The sequence below is a fragment of the Phodopus roborovskii genome, unplaced genomic scaffold (genome assembly GCF_943737965.1).
Source record: "Phodopus roborovskii unplaced genomic scaffold, PHOROB, whole genome shotgun sequence".
NCBI classification, from domain to species: Eukaryota; Metazoa; Chordata; class Mammalia; order Rodentia; family Cricetidae; genus Phodopus; species Phodopus roborovskii.
The window spans coordinates 11,707,503-11,730,000 of NW_026126480.1; the positions used below are offsets into that span (position 1 = coordinate 11,707,503).

Sequence of the window (22,498 nt, forward strand, 5' to 3'; positions counted from 1 at the left end):
AACATAATGAAAAATTCATAATTGCTATAGTCATCTTTGCAGGCAGATTTTCTTTGGGCCACCAGCTCAAAAAAAAAAATGACATGGAGATTTAATTATGAAAGCTCTTCCTTAGCTTAGGCTTTTTTTTTCTAATTAGCTCTTATAACTTAAATTAACTCTTTTTAAATCTACATTCTTCTACATGCTCATTACCTCATCACTGTCATGCTCATCTGGTTATTCCATGCCTGGCTGGTGACTCTGCCTTCTTCCCAGCAGTCTCTCTGCCTCAAAAATCCTGCCTGGCTTTTTATTAAACCAATCACAGTGACATGTCTTCATACCATGTAAAGGAATATTCCTCAACATTTCCCCCTTTTCATCTAAATAAAAAGTAAAGGGTTTCACTCTAACATAATGAAACTATAAATAATAAGAACAATTAGCAGGTATGAATTACATTTACAATGTCTGTCCATTTGTATTTGGCATTATTTGGAGAAAATGCTAGAATTATTATTCTATCTTGATGAGTCCAAAGCTCTGTACCTAATTTACCTTCCATCATAACTAAGGCATCCTGTCTTCAATGCCATCGAAGACTTCAGAAGGATATGATATTACTGAGCAAACAGGAAGTGTAGTGCAAACCACTTTCAAACCTATAAAATGACAAAGACATCTGGCTGCCTGGACAGTCACCCAAGGTTTCTCTGAAACATTGTAGCATCAAATCTTTACTCTTCAGGCCTAAAATATCTGGCAGATTCTTCTATGAAGCCAGAATTTTAATGGACTGTCCTTCCTTGTTTTGGCGAAGTTCAGCAGTTGTATCCTACAGAATATCTGGCAGACTTTTCTATGATGCACGAATTTTGAAGGACTGTCCCACTCTATCTTGGCAAAGTTCAACAGTCTTTTCCCTTTGTGTCTGCTTGTCCAGTTTGTACAGTATACTGTCAACATTCAAGACAAGAGAATTTTCTTGCCAAAATGGCTAGTTTTGCCACATTGAAAGCAAACTTCATATGGAGTTTCTTCGATGCCCATCATTTTCTCTGAAGTAAATTGGTGCTGCCAGGAGCATGTGTCTCACTGTCATGAAAAGCCCTATGTTTACAAAACATTTTAAATGCCATGTTCTGTAGGTCTTCAAAGCTTTTGAAGAACATTATATCTGTCTAAAATATATCTGTTTGACCTTGAAAATATACCTAACAGTTTGATTGTTATAGGTGACTAACTACTAACCTACATTTCTTTATTATCCTAGATAGTTTGTAATAATAACTTTCAAGGACTAAACTTTACAGTACATTGTTAAATGAGCTCCCTGGAGTATAATACCTTAAACAAGAGTAGAAGTATGTATAGCATGTTCTAACAAAAATAACCTTAAATTTGTATCAATATGAAAAAATCCATACCAATGTAAAATATTTGAGACTGGCAGTGTTCAAAAGTAGATTAAATAATCCACTCTTTTATCTTATCATTTAAAATACTATATCCTGAAACTAATTTTCTTTGTTCAGTTTTGTTTTGTTTTGTTTTGTTTTGACCATGAACAATAATAATTTGTAACCAATCTACTTAAATGATGATAAACATCCATAACCCACCTCTTGGGAATGTGGGCATCATGTTCTCTAGACTACTTCCTATTGTCTGGGGGACCCTGAGAAAATTAGGATAATGGTCAAGTCCTGGATAGAATAGTTTGTGAGGCTGAACCATCTCAGCCAGCAGCCCTGAAGCAGTTCTGGATGCCGAACTTTGAACAGAGGCACTCTGAGAGGCTGGATCACCTGGGTCATCCATTTTCACTGGTGTCTGGTCCCCTTGCTCTGAAAACACACAAACTTTTAAAGGTAACATATGTGTCTACATCAACACAAGTATGAACTGTGCATTGTACCCAAGCCAGCTAAAGAGGATTGTTTTATGTTTGAAAAAGTAAAATATATGTCACCTGTTTTGTAGGGCTTTTTTTTAGGTTTATTTCCTTATGTCTGTAGTCAGGATTTTTAGGGGCTCTCCCCATAAAACCTGATCCTCTTTGACCTTGAATGAACCCACAGCTTTTCATTTTCTGTGGAAACAAAAGCATAACCTCTTCTCTAGCATAACATATTTTTGACTTGTATTTTTAAGACATTTCTAAAATATGTAAGTTGGTTTAATTTAGCATTTTTATAATCCAATGTATCTCAGCAGCTATTGTTTACTCATCAGCAATCAAAAACATTTAAAGTCAATACTACATCTTACAGGATCCAGACTCTCTGTGAATTTTCCATCTTTATGTGGCTTGTCTTTTTTATACTATTTTATTTTTCTTTAAATACTTTATCTTGTTATTTATGAACTATTTTTCTATGTCTATACACATTTTTTCTTTTTAAGCCTGTGTATAGTTTTATAGTTTTAAACACACTGTAACCTGTTTATAGGTGTTTGTTTTTTTCTGTCGAAACCTTTGTATCTATAATCTTTTCTGTCTACATGAGCAAAACCTCAAACTGCAACACAATTGAACTTCTGTTGTGCTGGTAGCTCAAGCCCACAGGCAGTGGTTGGGAGATACTTATCTGTACTGCAGCTCACATGAGATACTTTGGGACTAGCAAGCGTCATGATTGGCTCTGTTTTTGTACGTTTGGAACCTTTTTTTTTTTTTTTTTTTTAGTTTCTCAGGTCTTATGTGAAAATACGTGCCCAAATATTGGCCACCATTTGTAGGCTGATTTTTCTTTGGGCCACCAGAACACACACACACACACACACACACACACACACACACACACACACACACACACACACACCAGAGATGATGTATGCTAATTGTGAAAGCTCAGCCTTAACTTAGGCTTGTTTCTAACTAGCTATTACAGCTTAAGTTATACCATATTTTTAAATCTACATTCTTCCACAGGCTCATTACCTCATCTCCATTATACTCATCCTGGTTATTCCATGTCTGGCTGGCGATCCAGGCTTCTTCTTCTCTCCAGCACTCTCTCTGCCCCCAAAATCCTGCCTAGCTATTGACCACTTAGCTTTTTATTAAACAGACCACAGTGACATATCTTCATACAGTGTAAAGGATATTCCACCACAACATCTTTTCTTACTTGGTCAGGAGACCACGGTGGATATTTACAATGTTTCCCATTGCCCGTTTAAGGCTCTATCACCGTTGGCCAGCAGTCCCAGCTAGTGGCGTTCTCTTGTCTCATTCCCAGAGCATCTGAGCACTGAACCTCTTGCTTTCCAGGGGCTAGCTACTATGGTTTTCTTGTAACTTTTGCTAAATGTCATAGATTCTCTAAGAGGAGACCAAGAATTCATGAAGTCCAAAGGAATTCTTTTGGGTCTGCTAGGAATAACAACACCAAATTTACTTTTGATAATTACTCATATCATCAAAAGTGAGCCCCCTCTTTGCCTGCCTCTTGGTTCAATGAAACAAGAACCCCAAGTGGCTGGTAACATTAACTTCTAGTTCCATGAGACTATTCTTGTGACCTCTAGGGAGTAAGCGCCTCTTTTGAGAAGACAGACCTCTAAGTCAAAAGCATCTGAGGTGGGGCCAGAAAGATGGCTTAGTGCTTTAAGAACCTACCCCACAGGCCTGCTGACCCGCGTGCAATCCCTGGAAGCTATATATAAAGATATGTGTGTGTGTGTGTGTGTGTGTGTGTGTGTGTGTGTGTGTATGTAGAAGGAGAAATCCAACTCCACAAAGTTGGCCTCTTACCTCCACATACATGCCTACACACACACACACACACACACACACACACAGAGTACAAAGCTGCAGAAATGAGAGGCAGAAATAGCATTATTATCCCACTGTCCATATCATTGTGAGAGGATATGTCCACTTCCCTCCAATAATCCCCAGGTCCTTATGAGAATGCTAATTAAAAGCCACCATCATTGATTGCTGATTTAAGTGATGTCCCCATTTTAAAGCAAGTTAGAGCCTCAATTTCCCCAACTCTACACACCTGTTATAGTAGCTGAGTCATAAAGGCTATTCACAAGAAGATTTTACCAGAAGATTCTGGGCATACAGTAGAATAGGAAGCATCCCAAATCTGTCTCCTCACCTAGCAACAAATACATTGGCAGACTCTGTCTCAAGAGACTGCTGGGGGATTCTTCCTGAGTCCACACTGTGGATGCTCTCACTTACTTCAGCTCTTTTCCCAGTTGCTGGCCCCACCCTGCAATCCTCTGTCTCAGGGTAATGGTCACGCATATTCCTTTGGAGGGTAACTATGAACAGCTTGCAGTTGCCAGAGTGGGCAGAAAGGTCCCTACTCTCCAAGTGTTGGGCCTGTGCCTGTGACCACTGACTGCTGCTTCTGATGCTGAAGCAGAGGGGACACTCACTGTTGCCCTGACACCTCCCTGCCCCACACTTTGTTTCAAGCTCCTCCCTCTTCAGGTGGAGAAACTCAAGACTGATAGTGTTGCTTCATCCCCCTCAATTGTCTTTCCCCCTTTTGGCCAGCCAAACAAAGTATAGAACATTCCAAAGCAAGTGCATATGTGGGAAAAATTAGAAATTCACTATAAATATCCAGAGAAAGGTGCAGCGTCAGAAAAGATCTGAGAAGACTTTACATTTATACCTCCAGAATGACCCTTGCCATGAAGACAGCCTATAAAAAATTATAAAAATAAACCTCGACGAGAAAAGAGCCCAACCTTCAGGGCTATCACTTTAGCAGATCCCAACTTCAGTTTTCCACTAAAAATCCCAAGCTGAGAACATGTGGACTGTCATAAAGAAACACTAAGCACACAGAAATGTCTCTCAGGAAAATGTGAAAGATCTCCTAGAAAAAAAAAAATCAACAGTGGTAAGATGCCAAAGGAACTAACAAGAACGTCAAGAAAATGGCATCCAAGCAAAATATAAATAACAGTGAAGAGAGAGTGCCTGAAAGGAAAACAAAAATTCTACACCTAAAAGTTGTTGAAGTGAAAAGGTCATCCAAGGACTTCAAGGGCAGATTTGAGCAGGGCAGAAGGAAGAATCAGTGGCCTTAAAGGTAGGACAATTAAATTGATCAAGTCTGAGAAATAAAAGGATTGACCTCTATAAAGCCAGAGGGACCTGAAGATACTGTCAGCAAATCAGTCTGTGTTCTGTGGCAGCCCTAGAAGAGGAGGCTGGCACGCTGGGAGAGGAAGGAAGGGAGAGCAAAGCAGGGAGAAGGGAAAGTGGGTAGGACAGCGGAGGGAGGGAGGGATTTGAAGACATAATGATCCCAAACTTCCCACGTTTGTGTAAATATAAACATCCACGAAGCTCAGTGAACTTAGTGCACACACTACAGTGAGTGCCAAACATAAAGAGAAATTTGAAACCAGTAGAAAGGAAATGACCCCTCACATTAGAGGGAGTCTCAGTAAGATTATCAGCAGATTCTCATCAACTTTGGCACCCAGAAGGCAGAAGTCTGACATATTCAGAGTGCTAAAAGGGAAAAAAAAAACTGCCAACCAAGAGTCCCTTGACCAGCAAAGCTGACCTTCAGGGAGCTAGAGAGATGGCTGAGTGCATGCTACTCTTACAGAGGACCCAAACCCAATTCCTAACAGCCATGCCCAACAGTTTTCAACAGCCTGTTGGACTCCAGCTCCAGGGAATTGAATGTTTTCTGGTCCCTGTGGGTACCTGCATTCATATGTATGTGAACACACACACACACACACACACACACACACACACACACACACCTATCTTTCTATGGTAAGGGAGAAAGGAAGACATATCAAGATAAGCAAAAGCTAAATGAACTCTAGACCTGCTTCTGTATGGGAAGTGTTGCAGGAGGGCGTGGCCCGAGACTAGTCTGAAAGAACCCTAGACAGTAACCCAAAGAAGCATGCAGAAACAAAGATTACATAGGTCAATACACAGTCAACACAGTAATGCTGTAATAATATTGCAGTTCCAGCTGTAGAACAATGTGGGCAGAGAAGGCAAATCTGTGCCCAACACTTTAATATGACCAAATGCTCCTATTTGAAGGAAGGGATATATTGCAGCCTTTCTGTCACTACTGGGTTGCTTGAACTCCTGGAAAGGGTGCATTTGAGACACAGCAGTGACCTCTGCAGATGATGCACAGTGAGGGGGCATGCATATTCTTCTTCATCTTCCCCGCTGTGGAGGCCAATTGGCCTCTTGACAGTCACAGAACTAGGTCACCTTGTCCATCTGATCACCGGGATCTCTGTAGTATACACACCCACAGAGATGGAAATAACCTTCTGCCCTCCATCTATTCTGAAAGTCTTTTCAGAGATCACTCCAAATCACCCACTAGCAGCTTTCCATTCTTCCCTTTCTTTCTTCTTTCTTTCTTTTTATTAATTTATTTTTCACATTCCAAATCTAGTTCCCCCTTCCTCCTTTCCTTCCCTTACCCCCCCATCTGCTCCATGGAGAGGGTGAGGCCTCCCATAGGAAGTCTACTAAGTTTGTCCCATCATCTCATTGAGGCAGGACCAAGGCACCTCTCCACCCCCACATCCCTGTGTCTAGGCTGGGCAAGGTATCTCTCCATATAGAATGGGCTCCACTAAGTCAGTTTTGTACATTAGTGTTAGCTCTTGGACCCACTGCCAGTGGCCTCATATATTGATTGTCCCAATCACACCGCTGCCACCCATATTAAAGGAGTCTAGTTTGGTCTTATGCAAGTTCCCCATTTGTCAGACCTGAGTCAGTGATCTCTCACTGTCTTTCTTTTTTTAACAAGCTTTTATTGTCCACCCACTGCCTGGGAAAGATCTGTACTTCTGACTCTCTCTTCAAGCAAGCAAATGGACAGCCAGGTGCATTTCTCTAAGCTTTACTGCTGTGTAGAGCCATACCATGACAGCTCATTTTTCATTGTGTTAGCATATCATACAAAATACTTGTCAGTACAGTGGAGGCCTTTCCCCAGGCTAACTGGGGCTAGGGCTTTAGCTGTGAGCTGATGGAGACACAGCGGTGCAGCTGGAGTAGGCACCACGGGAATCTAACCATATGTTCCAGACTTTCTAGAAAATGACCTTAAAATAATGCTTTCCCCAGACACAGACAGACAAATACTGCAAGATCTCACTCATCTAAAATAGTTGGCCCCAGCTGGGAATTGAGCTCTGTTGGTAAAGTGAATACCTAGCAATGCACAAAGCCCCAAGTTCAACGCCCAGCACTATGTGAGCTAGGTGTGGTGGATGGCACACACCTGTGCTACCAGCACTTGGGAAGTGGAGCCAAGAGGATTGGAAGTCCAAGTCCGAGACTACAGTGTAAATGAGAGGCCAGCCTGGGAAACACGAGATCCTATTTCAAAAGGAGTCAGGGAATAGCTCAGTGGGCAAAAGCTGGGATGTGTCTATGTGCCTCCTGTAACTCTAACAGAGATAGAGTCAGATGGGTCTCCAGAGGCTCACTAGCCAGCTAGCCTTCCCACAACTTCCGGTCTCAAAAAAAAAAAAAAAAAAAAAAAAAAAAAAAGTGGAGAGTGATAAAAGGCCCGACATGGACTTCTGCCCCCCCCCACAGATGAACCCAGTTGCAAAGACATGTGCATATACACACCATAATGGCCCCCACGTACACAGAATGTTTTTAAATTTTTCTCATAGAAGCTGAGAGTAGAATAAATAGAGGCTGAGGAAAGTTGGGAGAGGAGAATGAGGAGAGGTAAATTAGCAAGTTATTAAGCTATGGGTATATAAGAGAACTGAGTTCTCATGTTCTGTTGCACACTAGGATGTTACATTACACAGTTTATAAGTACATAACCTGTAGTAAGAAAAAAATACTAGAAGAAAAGATTTGGAATAGTTTTATCATAAAATGGCATGTGTTTGAGAAAATAGATGTGTGTATGCTGATTTGAACATTTTACAATGTATATATTATCAAAGCATTGCACAGTGCTCCATAAATACATACATTTTAAATGTGCCCAATTACTTTAAAAAAGCACATTTCTGTCACTAGATGAGTCCATTCTGTCATATATCTGGTTCATGATGAATGACTCATGCCACATGGCCATTTTGTGTCTTGTGTGTAGCTCAGTCTTTGCCAACACACAGTAGTAAGCCCAAAACTGATTTCTCAAGAGGGAAATAATGATCAGAACAAGAGAAATATTTTGCTCTTAATGGTTTCCACTATTTCTACCTACAAAGGGCTCTATTTATAGCATAGCCTTGTCATTCATCACCCAAACCAGAACATATTTGAATGAGAATAAAAGAACAGTTATTCTTTGAGAAAATGGAGAAACACAAGCTTCCTTTGAAAAACAGGAAACACGGCACCCCTGTTTGTGTGACACACCTGTTGCTATGGACCTCTAGCACATGGGTGGGCCTGCTGAGTGACAGTCCAGCAGAAGACCAGTTCACACTGAAGTCTCAACCTGCTGAAGAACCCTGTCTTGAAAACTGGTGTCTTGAGGATAATTAATCAGTGGGTCTGAATGGCACATGTGCTTAACTTGTAGTTTCTGGAGCCCAAAGGGACCAAGGAAGCTTCTGCTTTTTTCTTAGCAGCAGGTGGTACAAAGTACAGGAGATACAGCCCAACATTGTTAAGATACCTGAATGCCAAGGAAATTAAGCAAGGTGACAGTCCCTAGAATCCTTGTGTGCTTTAACTCTAGTCTGTGACAAATGTGAGTCTTACTAAGCCACTGGGAGAGGATGGGGTCGGGATGACTTTCTTATCAGCAAGTCTGGTGAGTATGACGTTTTCTGTGGGACATCAAAATAATGAAAATCCTTGTGGAATGGTCATGACAGAGCTTGAAGTCCTTGTGGTCCTGAAGGAAGAGGACACAGGCATACTGTAGTTTGTTCCTGTCAGATTAAGATGTCCTATTGACTGATAAAGAAAAGGATCCATTTTCAGGCTCTCAGATCGATTCCAAATGCCACAAGCTGTGTTGATTTACCACAGAAAGATTTCACACCTGCAACTGCAGCTGGAGTTGTCACATAATCTACAGTCATTCTTCGAGACCTGCCATTTGCACAGGGCGGAGGAACAAACAGCAGGCTTGCACACCAACAGGGCTCTCTGCTGTGACCTCAGGATGACAATGGAGTTTTCAGCATTCTGTTAGGGAAGAAAAGTTCTAGAGCTTCAGTGTGGCAGTTTCCATAGTAACAGGCAGTCCACCAATTTGTTGTTGAGTAAACCAGTGTGGGTGTTCTGTCACTTGTGTCTAATTCAAACTGTGGGGAAAACTACAAGTGGGCTGAATTTCTCATCTTCTTCTGGCCTCCACGATCCCCATACTGACTGCCCCCCCCCCCTGTGCCTTTCACACCCTCCGAGACTCACATCAGTGAGGTATTGTCTGATGGTTTGTACAAGTCTAGTTGAACACTGTGCATTGCTACTTGCTGCAATGTGGGAAGTATTCTGTGTGGGTGTTGTTCAGTGTGGTAGCTACAGTCATAGCTCGTGCTGGAAATTAGCTGCTTGCTTTTCTATTTCATTTAAGCCCAATTCTGTCTAATTTAAATGCAAATACAGAACTGAATGAGATGTCCCAACGCTCCCTTGGAACAACTTACGTCACTTTCTTCTTTTCTTTTTTCTTGTCAGACCAAGAATCTGTGGTTATCTACAGTGTAGATTTTACATGGACTCCAAGCCTTCTTAATTAAATGTCAGCAACTAAAATGATTTCTAATGCACACTGCCTCTTAGGGTTTAGTCATCGATGGCCCTAACCTTTACCCATAGGCATTTTATTAGGCTTCTCTTCTGTGGCACACCATGGACCTAAGGTTTGGGACCCTCCACTGGCGCTATCAACACTGGCACTATCCAATCACTTCCCAGCCTGCCGTCACTCCTGTACTAGGCAGGACAGCCCTGGGGAAAGCAGCCTTCTGGTCACCTCCTAAAACTCAGCCCCATAATTTCTCAGGGATTATCAGTTTGGGGGCACCTTAGATTGTTTAATTATATATGTATGTATGTATGGCCTCGATTTTCTTTTATGCCCAGGGAAAATGGCTCACATTACTTGTCTGCAATACCATAAACTTTCTTTCTTTTTTGGCCAGTGCCCAGGAACACTCACTATGGCTATCTTCTTATGATTCTGATGTCACAGATTTGAGGGTACAGCTTTGCAAATTCGACATCCCTGTTCACTCCAAGTCAGCTTTCCTGCTTGTGGGATGACAAGAGGTTTTGACTGGTCCACACCTTCCTGAGGGTGGACATCCCTTTAGCATCTCCGATTCTCACTGGATGCCCTATGTCAGCATGTTCTGGGTTTTGATTCAATTTAATTCAGTTCCAACAGAATCAGCAAATGTCCCTTGTGGCTGTCCAACTGCAGATTGAGTTTTCTTTTGGAGATTTGGATTCTGTACATTGCTTCCTCAGGGCCTTCAGATCTTTTGCACATTTAAAATGATGAACTTTTTTTGTGCACATTATTCATCACTCTAGGTGTTTTCCATGGAAATCCTTGTTGTGTAAAATAAAGCAAGTCCCTGCCAGGGCCTCCTCCGATGTTAGTTGGTGTCCAAAAGAAACAATGTAAGAGAAATGTAGATGAAAGTGTCTACCCTGCCTGGTCCCACAGCAGTTTAGATCCAAATAAACACATAGAGGCCTATATAAACTGTTTGGCTGATGGCTCAGGCTTCTTACTGGCTAGCTCTTTCTTAATTATTAACCCATTTCTATTAAACTGTGTATTGCCACAAGGCTGTGGCTTACCTGCAATACTCCAACATGTTATTTCTTTGGCAGCTACATGGTGTCTCCCTAGAAACTCCTCTCTTCTTCCTTTTCCCAGAATTCTCCTAGTCTGGTAGCTGTACCTATACTTCCTGCCTGGCTACATCATGCCTGTCCATTGGCTGAAACAGTTTTATTCATCATCCAATAAGAGAAACATATTCACAGCACACAGAAGGACATCCCCCATCAGAGAAATAAGGCTCATTTTGGGCCACATTTTCAGAGGCTGTATCCAAGGTTACTGCACTGTGTGACTTGTTTCTGCCTGTGGCCAGGCCAACTGTCTTGGAGTGTGTCTTAGGGTACATACAACAGCAGTTAGGAAGCAAAGAGAGAGAACGTGAGAAGGGACCAGGGACAAGTTATACTTTACTTTTAGTAGTGGCCTATTCTTTGTAACAAGGTTTCACATCCTGGAGTTTCCATGACCATTCCATAATGCCATTAACTGGCAGTAAACATTTAGCACCTGTTCTTGGGGTAGGGGTGGGGAAGTATGTCCACATAGAAATTCATTGCCCCGACACATAAGAGCTGCAGAGTAAAATTGTTCCTGCCTGCGAACGGGGGTCAATTGAAATCATTGTGCTTTGAGAGCTTCAGGACTCTTGACATAAAGTAAAAGGAATCACCTGTACTGTATGTCTAGAGGATCTGGGCTCAGCACTAGTAGTCAAACTCAAGCACAGCAGGAGCCCTTCCTAAGCTAGAGCTCTGAGCTCCCAATGCAGGGGCCCAGGTGTCTGCTAAGAAGCATGCATTCTTGTGGCTGAATCCAATCTCCAGATGTGCACTTAGCGTCTAAAAGATATTTACCTATACTATTTTAAAAGATAGTGAACCATTTTCCCAGGCAATACAAAGACATTTCTAGCATGAAGATCTGGGAAGTTCAGCTTTTTCATCCCTGATAAACTACCTCTTCAGGAATTTCATCTGGCCAGACTGGGATCTGCAGGACAACTACAGCTGCGACTGGCTTTTCCTGCTAGGTCCCATGACACACCCCCCCCCCAGCTTCATTCATAATTGTGGGGTTCTTTGGATCGATTTACTTTGAATGCACATGCCCTAGCTCATGTGTGGAGAGCATCTTGTGGAAGTTGGCTCTCTCCTACTTTGTGGGTTCCAGGAATCAAACTTGGACAGCCAGGCTTGGTGACAGAAGCATTTGCCTGCTAAGCCATCTCACTAGCTCTTGCCCTTCTTTTAAGACATCTATTTTATAGACAAAGAAAAATAATCCCTATTTTCTCTAGGGCAGACTTTAAGAAGGCAGGGTAGTATTACTGTCACAGAAATGAACAGAACCACGTCACTGTGACAGTGCTTAAGAGGGATGTGTGAAGGCTTGACTCCCGGTGTGCGTTGCCTTGCTGGGGTAGAATAAAGAGCTGTGTGCCTTCCTGAGTATCCGGTAAAGTAGAGACTCAGATTCAGTGAGTGCAAAAAGTCTTTCTAGGAAAAGAAAAGGCCCCTCTGTGGCCAGTGCCCTTCTAAAACTATCTGCCCCGCCCCTTGGTCAGTCAGACACAGTGATCATCAGTAGAAGGCTGGCAGTTCTTCAGTAATCCCCAAAGGGCGGAGACTTCATCATAAGAACACCCAGGAATCTCACAACTGTACCTTAGAGATGGACAGGACCTATGCAAAGACTGTAGATCCGAGGACTGGAGAACAGCCCAGAATTCACTCTGTACCCACTCCTCTCTGTGACGCTGCCCGTGTACCCTCCCAGATGACAGTGGGTGTCTCTGGACGCCACTGTAGGAAACTGCTGCCCAGAGAGATATATAGATGATTCCTCCCTGTATTGCTTTCCTCTTTCATGAGGTTAAGATCATGACAGGATCCCTCTCCTTCTTTACTACTCTACTTAATCATTTCCTTTTCTGAGCCCCTCCCCTCCACCTACTTCAGTTGTAGCAGTTGTCTTATTGTGGGCAGTGTCTCATGCCTCTTCCATGAGACGGGAAATGCCTCGAAAGGAGGAGAGTGTCCCCTTTCTGCCAGTACCTGGCAACTAAGTACCTGCTAAGGAAATTCCTGATCCACCTGTGAAACATGCCTACCTTAAGGTAATGTGTATGACCCAGTGTCTGCATTTTCCATTAGTCCTCAGAATTTTGTACAGTACATTTGGACCTCATCCACCCCCTTTTCAAACTCTTCTCAGACCCATGCCAACTTTGTATCTATTTTTTAATTCATCTACCTCTGCCAAGCTCAGTCTAGACCAGGCAGCAATGGCCTTTTCATCTGGTCACCCTCTAATCCAGATGTGACCAGAAGAGGAGGCAGTGGTGGGAAATGTCTGGGCTTAGGAATCGGGAAGGACTAAGCTCTAGTTTGGGTTCTGCCACTCTGTAGCTGTGAGACTTTGGGCAAGTTGCTGAGCAGCCAGATTGAAAAGCAGATGGACAATACCTCTTCCACTGGTATTCTCAGAGAATGCCTGAAGTCCCTTATCACCATGCAGGAATGAAGTAGGCTTTGGAAAATGCTGTTCACCTTACCTCTTGCCTGTGTGCTTATAGCTCATGCATGGAATGTGTTTGTGTGTGTCACAGGTGTTTCTATTTTGTATGGATAAGATGGGATGTGTAGGGAGGGATGAAACTGTGATGAGTCATCTGCCCATGTGTCTTTAGAGCAACCTAGGCCTCATGTACCTGAAAACATGAGGTCATATTAACAGTCACACCTAAAATGCCACCACTTCCTGCCCACCTGTGCACATCACAACCTCAGCCTCTTAAATCCCTCTTAGGTGTTTTGGGAATTCTTCAAGGAAACCTTGAGGGCACTGCCATGGTGCAAGCCAAGAGTATATTGTTCCCATGGTAACCAATCTTCAAGGTGGCGACAAAGGATACCCAGGAGTCTACCTTTGGCCAGTGTACAGTGTACCTTCTGCAGCATTATCTCTACAATCTGGCTGTGCTGCATTCACCCTGGTGTTGACCATCAGCACAGTGGGTGACCCTACCTCCCCAGCCCAGCCCAATGTCAGTGAAACTTTCTCCATGCAGTGGCCTGTGTGGACAAGCAGGATTTGGGGGAGAGATCAGCAGGTGGGAATTATACCTGCTGCTCATCTCTATGGGGACCTCCAATAGATACTGGGGAAGTTTTGAAGCTGGTTAATTCTCCTGGCCAGCTCTTTGTCCTCTCCTTCTTCCTGGGGATAGTGGCTCTCATTTTCTACCTTCATCAGTACCTAAGATATCTGTACCTGCAGGGAGGCGTCCATGACACCACTGATGACCAGGAAGTACATCCTGAGGTTCCCAGCACTGGAGACCCTGATGCTGGATGACAACAAACTGTCCAATCCCAGCTGCTTTGCCAGCCTGGCTGGGCTCAGGAGGTAATGTCACAGCCCCCCTCTGCACCATCCCTGACCCCAGCAGGGTTCACACTCTGAGTGGTGCATTCAGTCTACACAGCCTAGGGGGAAGTCCCTACTCTACCATGTAGCTCTGCTGTGTGGCCTTGGGTAAGGCAGTCTGTCTCTGAGCTTAGCTTGCCAGAGAAATGCAACATCGCTAAGGTTATTTCTGGTAATGTGTTGGACTAGCCATTCCCCAGGATAGACCCTGATCTTGAAAAGAAGACAGGAACTCCCACCCACCTACACACATGCACACACACACACACACACACACACACACACACACACAAGCACAGAGAGCTTCCTCTGCCAAGTTCTGCATATTTGACAAAGATCTTTAGAATATTTCCTTTGAATTCAGTTACTATTTAACTGAATACTACTTTGTGCCCAGTTATTTACATATTGTCTCATTTAGTCTTCATAGAGCTTTAAAGATTAATAAACTTATTCCCATTAAAGGTAAGGCCATTGAGCCTCAGAGAAAGTAAATCCCCCTGCATCTCAAGGTTATGCAACAGTTGTCCATGTCCAAGCCTAACCCATGTGTGTACGTACCCCAGCTTGCTCAGCAACACCCCAGAGGTAACATCACTGCTGTGATTCTGAATTTACTTTCCTTAATTGAAGACTGAAGAAATTGAGCCTGGACCAAAACAAGATTTTCCGGATCCCGTACCTACAACAGGTTCAGCTCCGTGATGGATCGGGGGACTGGGTTACAGAGGGGCCGAATCCCCAGAAAGAGCTACAGCCCCAGACGTGGATATTTGAGACTCCAGATGAGCAACCAAATTATACTGTACTGCCCATGAAGAAGGATGTTGACCGCACAGGTGAGCCACGCCCTCTGTTCCCCATGCTTGCTCCATTAGGGAGTATGGGCTTTGGGGGTTGTTGATTCTGGGAGCTCCAGTATTCTAAATGAACTGCTTAGACTTCTTAACCAGTTCCATCAGGTGAGATGCTTTCCCGATCCAACTAAAAGTGGGTCATTTTCGTAAATCCCATATGTTAAGAAACTCAGAAGTCAGGAAAGCCTGTGGTATACCCATGTCCTCAAGAGCTCCAGGTCTTTCCATCCTCCTAGCCTGCCTGCTTGTCCTGTTAGGCTGGTTCCTACTAGGTTCTCCAGATGGTTCAACAGTTCCAAGAGTCACATCCACATGGCATCCTCCCAAGGCAGAAAGGAGAAACTTGTTACCTTGTTGTAAAACCAAGCAGGGTAATAGAGCAGCACACGTCTGAGTTGGGCATACTCTGTTCCAGTCTCGCTGAGCTGGTTATGTATCTACCACCTGTCTGTTTGATGTTCAAACTGGGAAAATAACTTACAGCAGGTAGAGAACAGAACTCTTGTGTAGTGCTTGATGTTTTAGATTCACTCTTTACCCATCAATCCAGAACCTTCCTAGTATCCCAGTGGAACCCTTGCAATAAGTACCTCCTCCAAGAGTAACCACTCCAGTCTGGAGTTCATGTCCAAAACCATACAGCATGTACTTTGTGCCCCCTTTCTTCCACTCAGCATTATGTCGTTGGGTTCATTAACATCACTGCATTTTCCTTTCCCACTGCTCTTATTTACTCCATGTACACCACAAGCAAGGGACACCCCCCCCTCTCCTTCCCTGCTGTCAGTCATTCTCACGGCAGCCCCCTCCTTGACATTCCATGACAGACTGGCTGTTGGCTGCATATGCCTTTCCCAGTCCCTGCCAGATTACCACCTAGAGAACGGCTCAATGTGTTTGTTTTCATGTGACCTTTCTCATCATATCAGGGACACGAGGGAAGGGCCCAGGCACCAGTGAAGGAGAGTGCTGCCTACACAGGATGCAGTCCTGCAGGTGCCCTGCCTCGGTCCCTAGGTTAAACTCAGCTATTGATAGGCTCATCTCAGTCCACCGGCCCCAAGGATGAACTCTTCCCCTACAGCTGTTCTCAATTCCTCAGACGGGATGTCTTTTATGAGACAGCTGGTTAGCTTCCTACTCCACACAGGCTCCCCAGCAGCACCGAGCTAAAAAGCATGTTGCAAAGTTAGGATGAAGGTCCATGAGACTGAACACCGAGTGAGCAGAAGGGGAGCATGAGCTGAAATGGAAGACATGGCATACGATGGGAGACGTAGGGAGGAGACCAATCTCGAGGGCCTCAGCAGCCTGGCGAAGGAGTTGGGTTTTATCCTAATGGGATCCTTTTCCGAGTTAGCACTGGAACCTGTGTGGGAGGCACCTGAGCACAGTGGGGAAGATGCCCAGCCTTGACCCCTCTGAGGTCAATATTCTTACCAGCCTTTCCTCTGTCTCTGTTGTTTCAGAGGTTGTATTCTCATCTTACCCTGGATTTTCAACCTCAGAGGTAGGAAAAATTGCTACTTCATATTTGTTTGTTTGTTTGTTCCTTGTCCATGTAGGGATTGAACCCAAGACCTATACTAACTGTCCTCTGAGCTACACTTTTTATTTTATTTTATTTTATTTTATTTTATTTTTTGGTTTTTTTTCTAGACAGGGTTTCTCTGTGGCTTTGGAGGCTGTCCTGGAACTAGCTCTTGTAGATCAGGCTGGTCTCGAACTCATAGAGATCTGCCTGCCTCTGCCTCCCAAGTACTGGGATTAAAGGTGTGTACCACCAATGCCCCGCCAAGCTACACTTCTAGCCTCATCTGGATTCTTTTTCACCTGATATAGCGAAAAGTCTTATAAATAGTTGTATTTCAATAGTTGGAGATAGTAACAAGTTAACAGAGCCACAAGAGACATTTTTCTAGGTCACACTAAGTGAACATGTCTTTGCTGAGCACCTACTATGAGTCAGCCCTATGCTGACCACTGGGGATGCGGCAGGAGAGCTGAGCAGGCCCTGACCTTATTGGTCCACAGACATTGTCCCCTGCCTTCAGACCCTATTCAGCAGAGGGTTGTGACAGTGGCTGCCTTAGGTGATAAAGCTGGGACAGAGCCCTCTCACAGAAGAGAAGATTTTCTGCTGGTTACACTGCTGCCCAGATCTTAGTCTTACTGTCATTTGGTTTTGTCAACAGAGAAGACCAGTTTTGTTTCAGGGCAGAGCTCACTAACCAAGCTCATAGAGACTGATATGTGTGGACTAAATATTGATGCATCCATTTGCAACCAGATGTGCATCTTCATTCCTAGCCAGCCCATACCCTTGAGAGATGAGCCATCTCCTCACAGATACGGCCGTGTGGGGAACCGTACCAGTTCACTACAGCTGCATCACAGAGCTAACAAGCACTGACTGATCTCAGTTCAGCTGATTACTTCCCAGAGTGACTGGAGCTAGCAAGGTGGTTCTGCGGGTTTTGCAGGCCAGCTGGAGCTAAGCTTCAAAGGATGTATATGGTGTGCCCTGGCCTCTCCACATCATCTTTTCATCCTGGCCTGAACCACAGGGCAGTATCAGGTCTCAAGACAGCAAGCGATTGTGGAAGAACTCGAGATTCGAATGTGTTGCATTGGGCACATTCTATTGTCAGAGCAAACTCGGGGTGGGGGGGAGCAGGATGGCATTAAAGCACTAGTGCTTACACTAACCGGCCCAGAGGTTAAGGTCAAGTTTGGGGGTATAGCTCCTAAGAAAACTGCCCTCGCTTTAGGTACCAGTCATGCAGGAGAGGGGAAACAGTAAGTTCTCCACACCATGACCAACTAGCTATAAGTCTGGGAGTCCCTCCAGCTCCAGCCCCGAGGCACCCCCCTGTGTAGATAAGCTGAAATTCCCCCAGAAGGTAGAAGAGGTATTTACATTGATAAAGACAATCAATCAATCAATCAACCAATGAACCAATCACCTTGGCCAGAAGAGGGGGGCAGGAGGGAACTGAACAGGGAACTCCCAGCACCCAGACCTGTCCTGGAGGGACAGGAGCCTCTGGTGTCTGCAGCACTCCTGGAGTATTCTGTGACCCCAGAGAACTTAAAACTGGAACTTTGAATACTAGAGAGTTAGCTCCTGTGACCCCCCCAGAGTCAGAATTCTGGCCTTTATGACCCCAGATGTCTCTTTGACCTTCTTACCACACCCAGTAAAATGAGCAATTGGCTGTTGCCAGCCTCATTTTTTTTTTTTTTTTTTTTTTTTTTTTTTTGGAATCATTGTGACATTTTGACTCTGACATTTTTTTTTCTCTTCTAAGACATCCAAGATATGTTCACTTCCTCCCATATTTGAGATTCTCCCTGTGAAGTCACTGAAAGCAAGGAACCAGACGCTGGCCCCACCTTTCCCAGAGCTGAGATACCTTAGCCTGGCCTACAACAAGGTAACTGCTTTTGCTCTTTCCTTGGTGCATGGATGTGAGGAAGGGATGTGAACCGTTCTGGCCCAGCAGTTTCTCCCCTGCATACAAGTGTGTGGTCCTGGTCCTCAAGGTATGGAAGATTATTTGGCACTTGCCATGTACTAACCTCCGTGCTAGGCACTAGGAAGGAGTAGGGGTGTGAGAAGACAGAGCTCCACACCGGGCTGTAACTCGCTTGATACAGCGCTTGCTCAGCATGTGTGATGGCCAGTATGGCATAAAGTAGGTATGGTGGCATGTCCCTGTAAAACCACCGTGTGGGAGGAGTGGCATCACAATCAAGGTCAGCCGCCTGGTGAGTCTGACGTTAGCCTGAGCAAGAGACACTGTGTAAAAGAAAAAAGCCATGGTCTTTGAGAGCTAGTCAGCTGAGGAGATTGACCCTGGACAGGCAGTCACAGTGTAAGCATGTTTGGTACTATGAAGAAACACACAGCATTGTCAAGTTAAGTGCAGGATGCTGGGTCTGAAAAAGTGATGTCTAGGCTTAGATCTGAATCATTGAGTTCCATCAGGTGAAGGGAGGTGGGGGGCCCAACACACTGAACAGTCCCTGTGTCTGACCTCTGCTGCTTCTCCTATGGCTACTATCCAGCTCTTGTTTGATTTTCTGTAGCCCCGCGGTTGTTTATTTTTTGGGACTGGAGAACAAACCCAAGCTCTCATGCACATTAAGCATGCGTTTACCCGCTGAGCTACAGCCCAGCCCATGGTTTCCATTCAGCTGAAGTATTATTTTTAATTTTTCCTGATTTTTTTTTTTTTTTTTTTTTTTTTGTCTTTGGCATGTAGATTCCTTGGGCATCAGTTGGTTAGTTTCCAAATCATAGGATTCTCCTAGGTGTCTTAGATTTGTTGATTACTCATCATTTCTCTTGCCAGTTAAACATGATTTGTGAGATTTCTTTCTTTTAAAGTCTATTCAAACTTGTTTTGAGGTTCACACTAAAACCGATGACTGTTCCACGAGCGCTGAAAGCAACAGGTGTCTGCAGTTGTGCAGACAGTATTGATGAGTGCCAGTCAAGATATTGGCAGTGTTGCTACTATCCTCTGTACTCTTGCTTATCGGCTACTGAAAACAGTGTTTTTAGATATCTACTCATGGATCTGGGGAGATGATTCAGTGAGTAAGTTGCTTGCTATACAAGCATGAGGACCAGAGTTCAAATCCCCAGCACTCACTTAAAAGCCAGCTGTGGAAATACATGCCTTTAACCCAGGTGCTAGAGAGAAGCAGATGCAGGTGGACCCTAGGGCCTTGCTGGCCAGCCAGGCCAGCCAGAACAAGTCCAGGTTCAAAGAGTGACCCTATCTCAAAACAATAAGGCGGGGAGCAATAAAGGAAAACACCAGATGCCAACATCTGGCCTCCACACACACACATGCACAGGCAGGGGCACCCATACCATAAAAAAGTCCACTGGTGGCTATAGTTTTGTTCTTTTTCTACCATTAGTTCTGTCATTTTGAAGTCTGTTAGCAGACAGCTGCATCTGGCACACATCCACCTAATATCTGGTCCTCTTTTAAATTGTGAATCACCGCCCTTTGCTTCTGATACACCTTGCATCACTGTCCTCATCTGATTCTAACATGGCTGAACCACATTCGAATGCTTCCTCTTCACATTGTCTGTTTGCAGCCTGTGTCGTCCATACTGAGGCACATCCTCCAGACCACAGAGAACGGATCTTTGCTGGGCCATGAGGGTGGTTCTCTGCTGTTCCCATCTGCAGCTGCCCCCCTCCCCCCAGGTCCCTGCATCTCTGGTTAATCCCCCTAGCATTCCTCCCAGTGGACTGCTGTGGCTTGTGCCTTGGCACTTGCCAGCCCAAGGTAGAGACCCAGGGTGGACCCCAACCCCAGTCTTGGGCAGCACTGTGGCCCTGCCTCTCCAAGACAGCTCTTCTCATGGTCCCGCCACTGCTGCTTCTATGGCAGCAGGAGTCTCTACTGCGCAGGACCCAGGTGCTTTCCTACTCCACCTCCGTAGCAGGTGCTCCCTCTCACAAGTGCCATGCCTGGGGGTGGCTGTTCCTTCTGGGCAGTGGGCAGTCACTGCCTCTCCTGCAAGGGCAGCTGTTCTCCAGGCACACATTATACCACACAGTGCTGTGCTATGACGAAGCTTTCTGCGGTCCTCTCACACCCACACTCTCTAACACACCCCTCAGGAGCCACAGCCGGACTTTTAACAGTCCATTAAATCTCTAGTTGATTCTTCCTTAAGGCATGTGTAGCCCTGGCACGGACCACAGGTGAGCCAGTGTCCACTCACACTATAGATGCCCTGCTTTCCAGAGAGGTCCTGGAGCTTCTCTGAGACTAGAGTTCTCAGCCAGCTTCAGCACAGTTGGGATGTGGCTTGCCCAGCTTGCTCTTGTTGGGGTAGCAGGTCCTTCTATCTTGTATCCTCACCACGACTGTCATCTCTCTATGTGACACTTACCCCCAGTGCTGTAGTGTCAGTTACCTGTTACCGACCACCAGGCTACATCTTGTTTGTATGCTAGGCTCTGTTTTACTTACACGTGTGCTTGTAGTATACCACAGGCACAGCTAAATGTGCTGAAATTAGTGTTTGGTTTACCAGAGGTACAAGTGTACCTCCAAATAGAACTTCTCTCCCTAAGATGTTCACATGGAAGTATTGTGTCAAAAGCAAAACAGCCACTTTAACTCAAACTTTGACCAATATTTATTTAGCCCATAGATTTGATTATTATGTCATTGTTAATGCAGTAAGATTGGGCAGGTTATCACTAGAACCCGACTCTGTCCCTGAGGTCATTTGACTCAACCCATAGGGAGCAGCTAGCCTGGGGCCAGATTCTGCTTGCCGGTCAGCCAGAACCCTGAGTTCATGCCTTTCATCTAGGGCTTGGCATCAAAGAACATATCACACACACACACACACTCAACACACACATACTCACACACGCACACACACACACTCACACAGACACACACACACACTCAACACACATACACACACGCACACACACTCACACACACACTCACACACACTCACACACACACAGACACACACAGACACGCAGACACACTCACACACTCAACACATACACACACACAGACATACACACACAGACACACACGCACACACACAGACACACACGCACACACACAGACAGACACACACACACACACTCACACAGACAGACAGACACACACACAGACAGACACACACACACACACTCACTCACACTTCCTGGGTGCCCCTTAGCTTCCTTTGTATTTTAATTATAAACAGGATCTTGCGTCTTGACTGAGTTAATTAATATTTCCACTCCCCTTTTATAGTGCTTGTCTCTCATTGCCTAGTTTGCTCAGAGGCTTGAGCACCCTGGGCCACCATTACACACAGCACAGGCCACTCTGGAGACTTGAGTCTCCTTCTCTGGACTCTAGCACATAGGGCCATGAGCTCTTTTGTAACATATTTTCAGCATGTGAGGTATGCATTCTACCACTGAATCACATCCCCAAGCCCAGCAATTTGTTTTAGGTAAAGAGGCAATATATCGGTTGGATTTATCTGTTGCATGGTCTGTTGGAGCTACTTAGCTCTGGAAAGGCAATATGAACACAAAGGAGAATGATGGCAACCCATTGAAATGCGAGTAAGCAAAAGGCTTGGCGTAGCCACTGGACTGAGTGACCTTTATGTTTTCAGGAACATCCAACAAGGATAGTGTTTCATGTGTTAAAATTATACAAAATCAAATTCCAGAACCCATAAATGAAATTTTACTGGAAAAGAAACACACCAGCTATTTGCGTATGAACTTCCCAGGGCTGAGTCAGGAGCAGAGATGCTGTTCCAACACTTAATTCCTGGCTTTTCACAAGAAGCTTTAGTGGCCTGTGCTGTAGAGAACCAAGTACTGGGCTGACTGAATGAACAACCATGAGGGAAGTCATTTCTACAGGTGCAGTCCAGTGAGAATCCAGCAGCCAAACTGAA

General features: G+C 44.6%; 1 protein-coding gene across 1 annotated transcript in view; it reads left to right on the forward strand.

Annotated features, from left to right (window-relative positions):
• Xrra1 (X-ray radiation resistance associated 1) overlaps positions 1-22,498 on the forward strand; it is a 52,469-nt gene that overhangs the window by 21,792 nt on the left and 8,179 nt on the right. The window contains exons 7-10 of the mRNA XM_051192335.1: positions 14,028-14,156; positions 14,811-15,016; positions 16,504-16,544; positions 18,346-18,471. Coding sequence (XP_051048292.1) covers positions 14,028-14,156; positions 14,811-15,016; positions 16,504-16,544; positions 18,346-18,471 — 502 coding nt within the window. The remainder of the gene's footprint in view (positions 1-14,027; positions 14,157-14,810; positions 15,017-16,503; positions 16,545-18,345; positions 18,472-22,498) is intronic.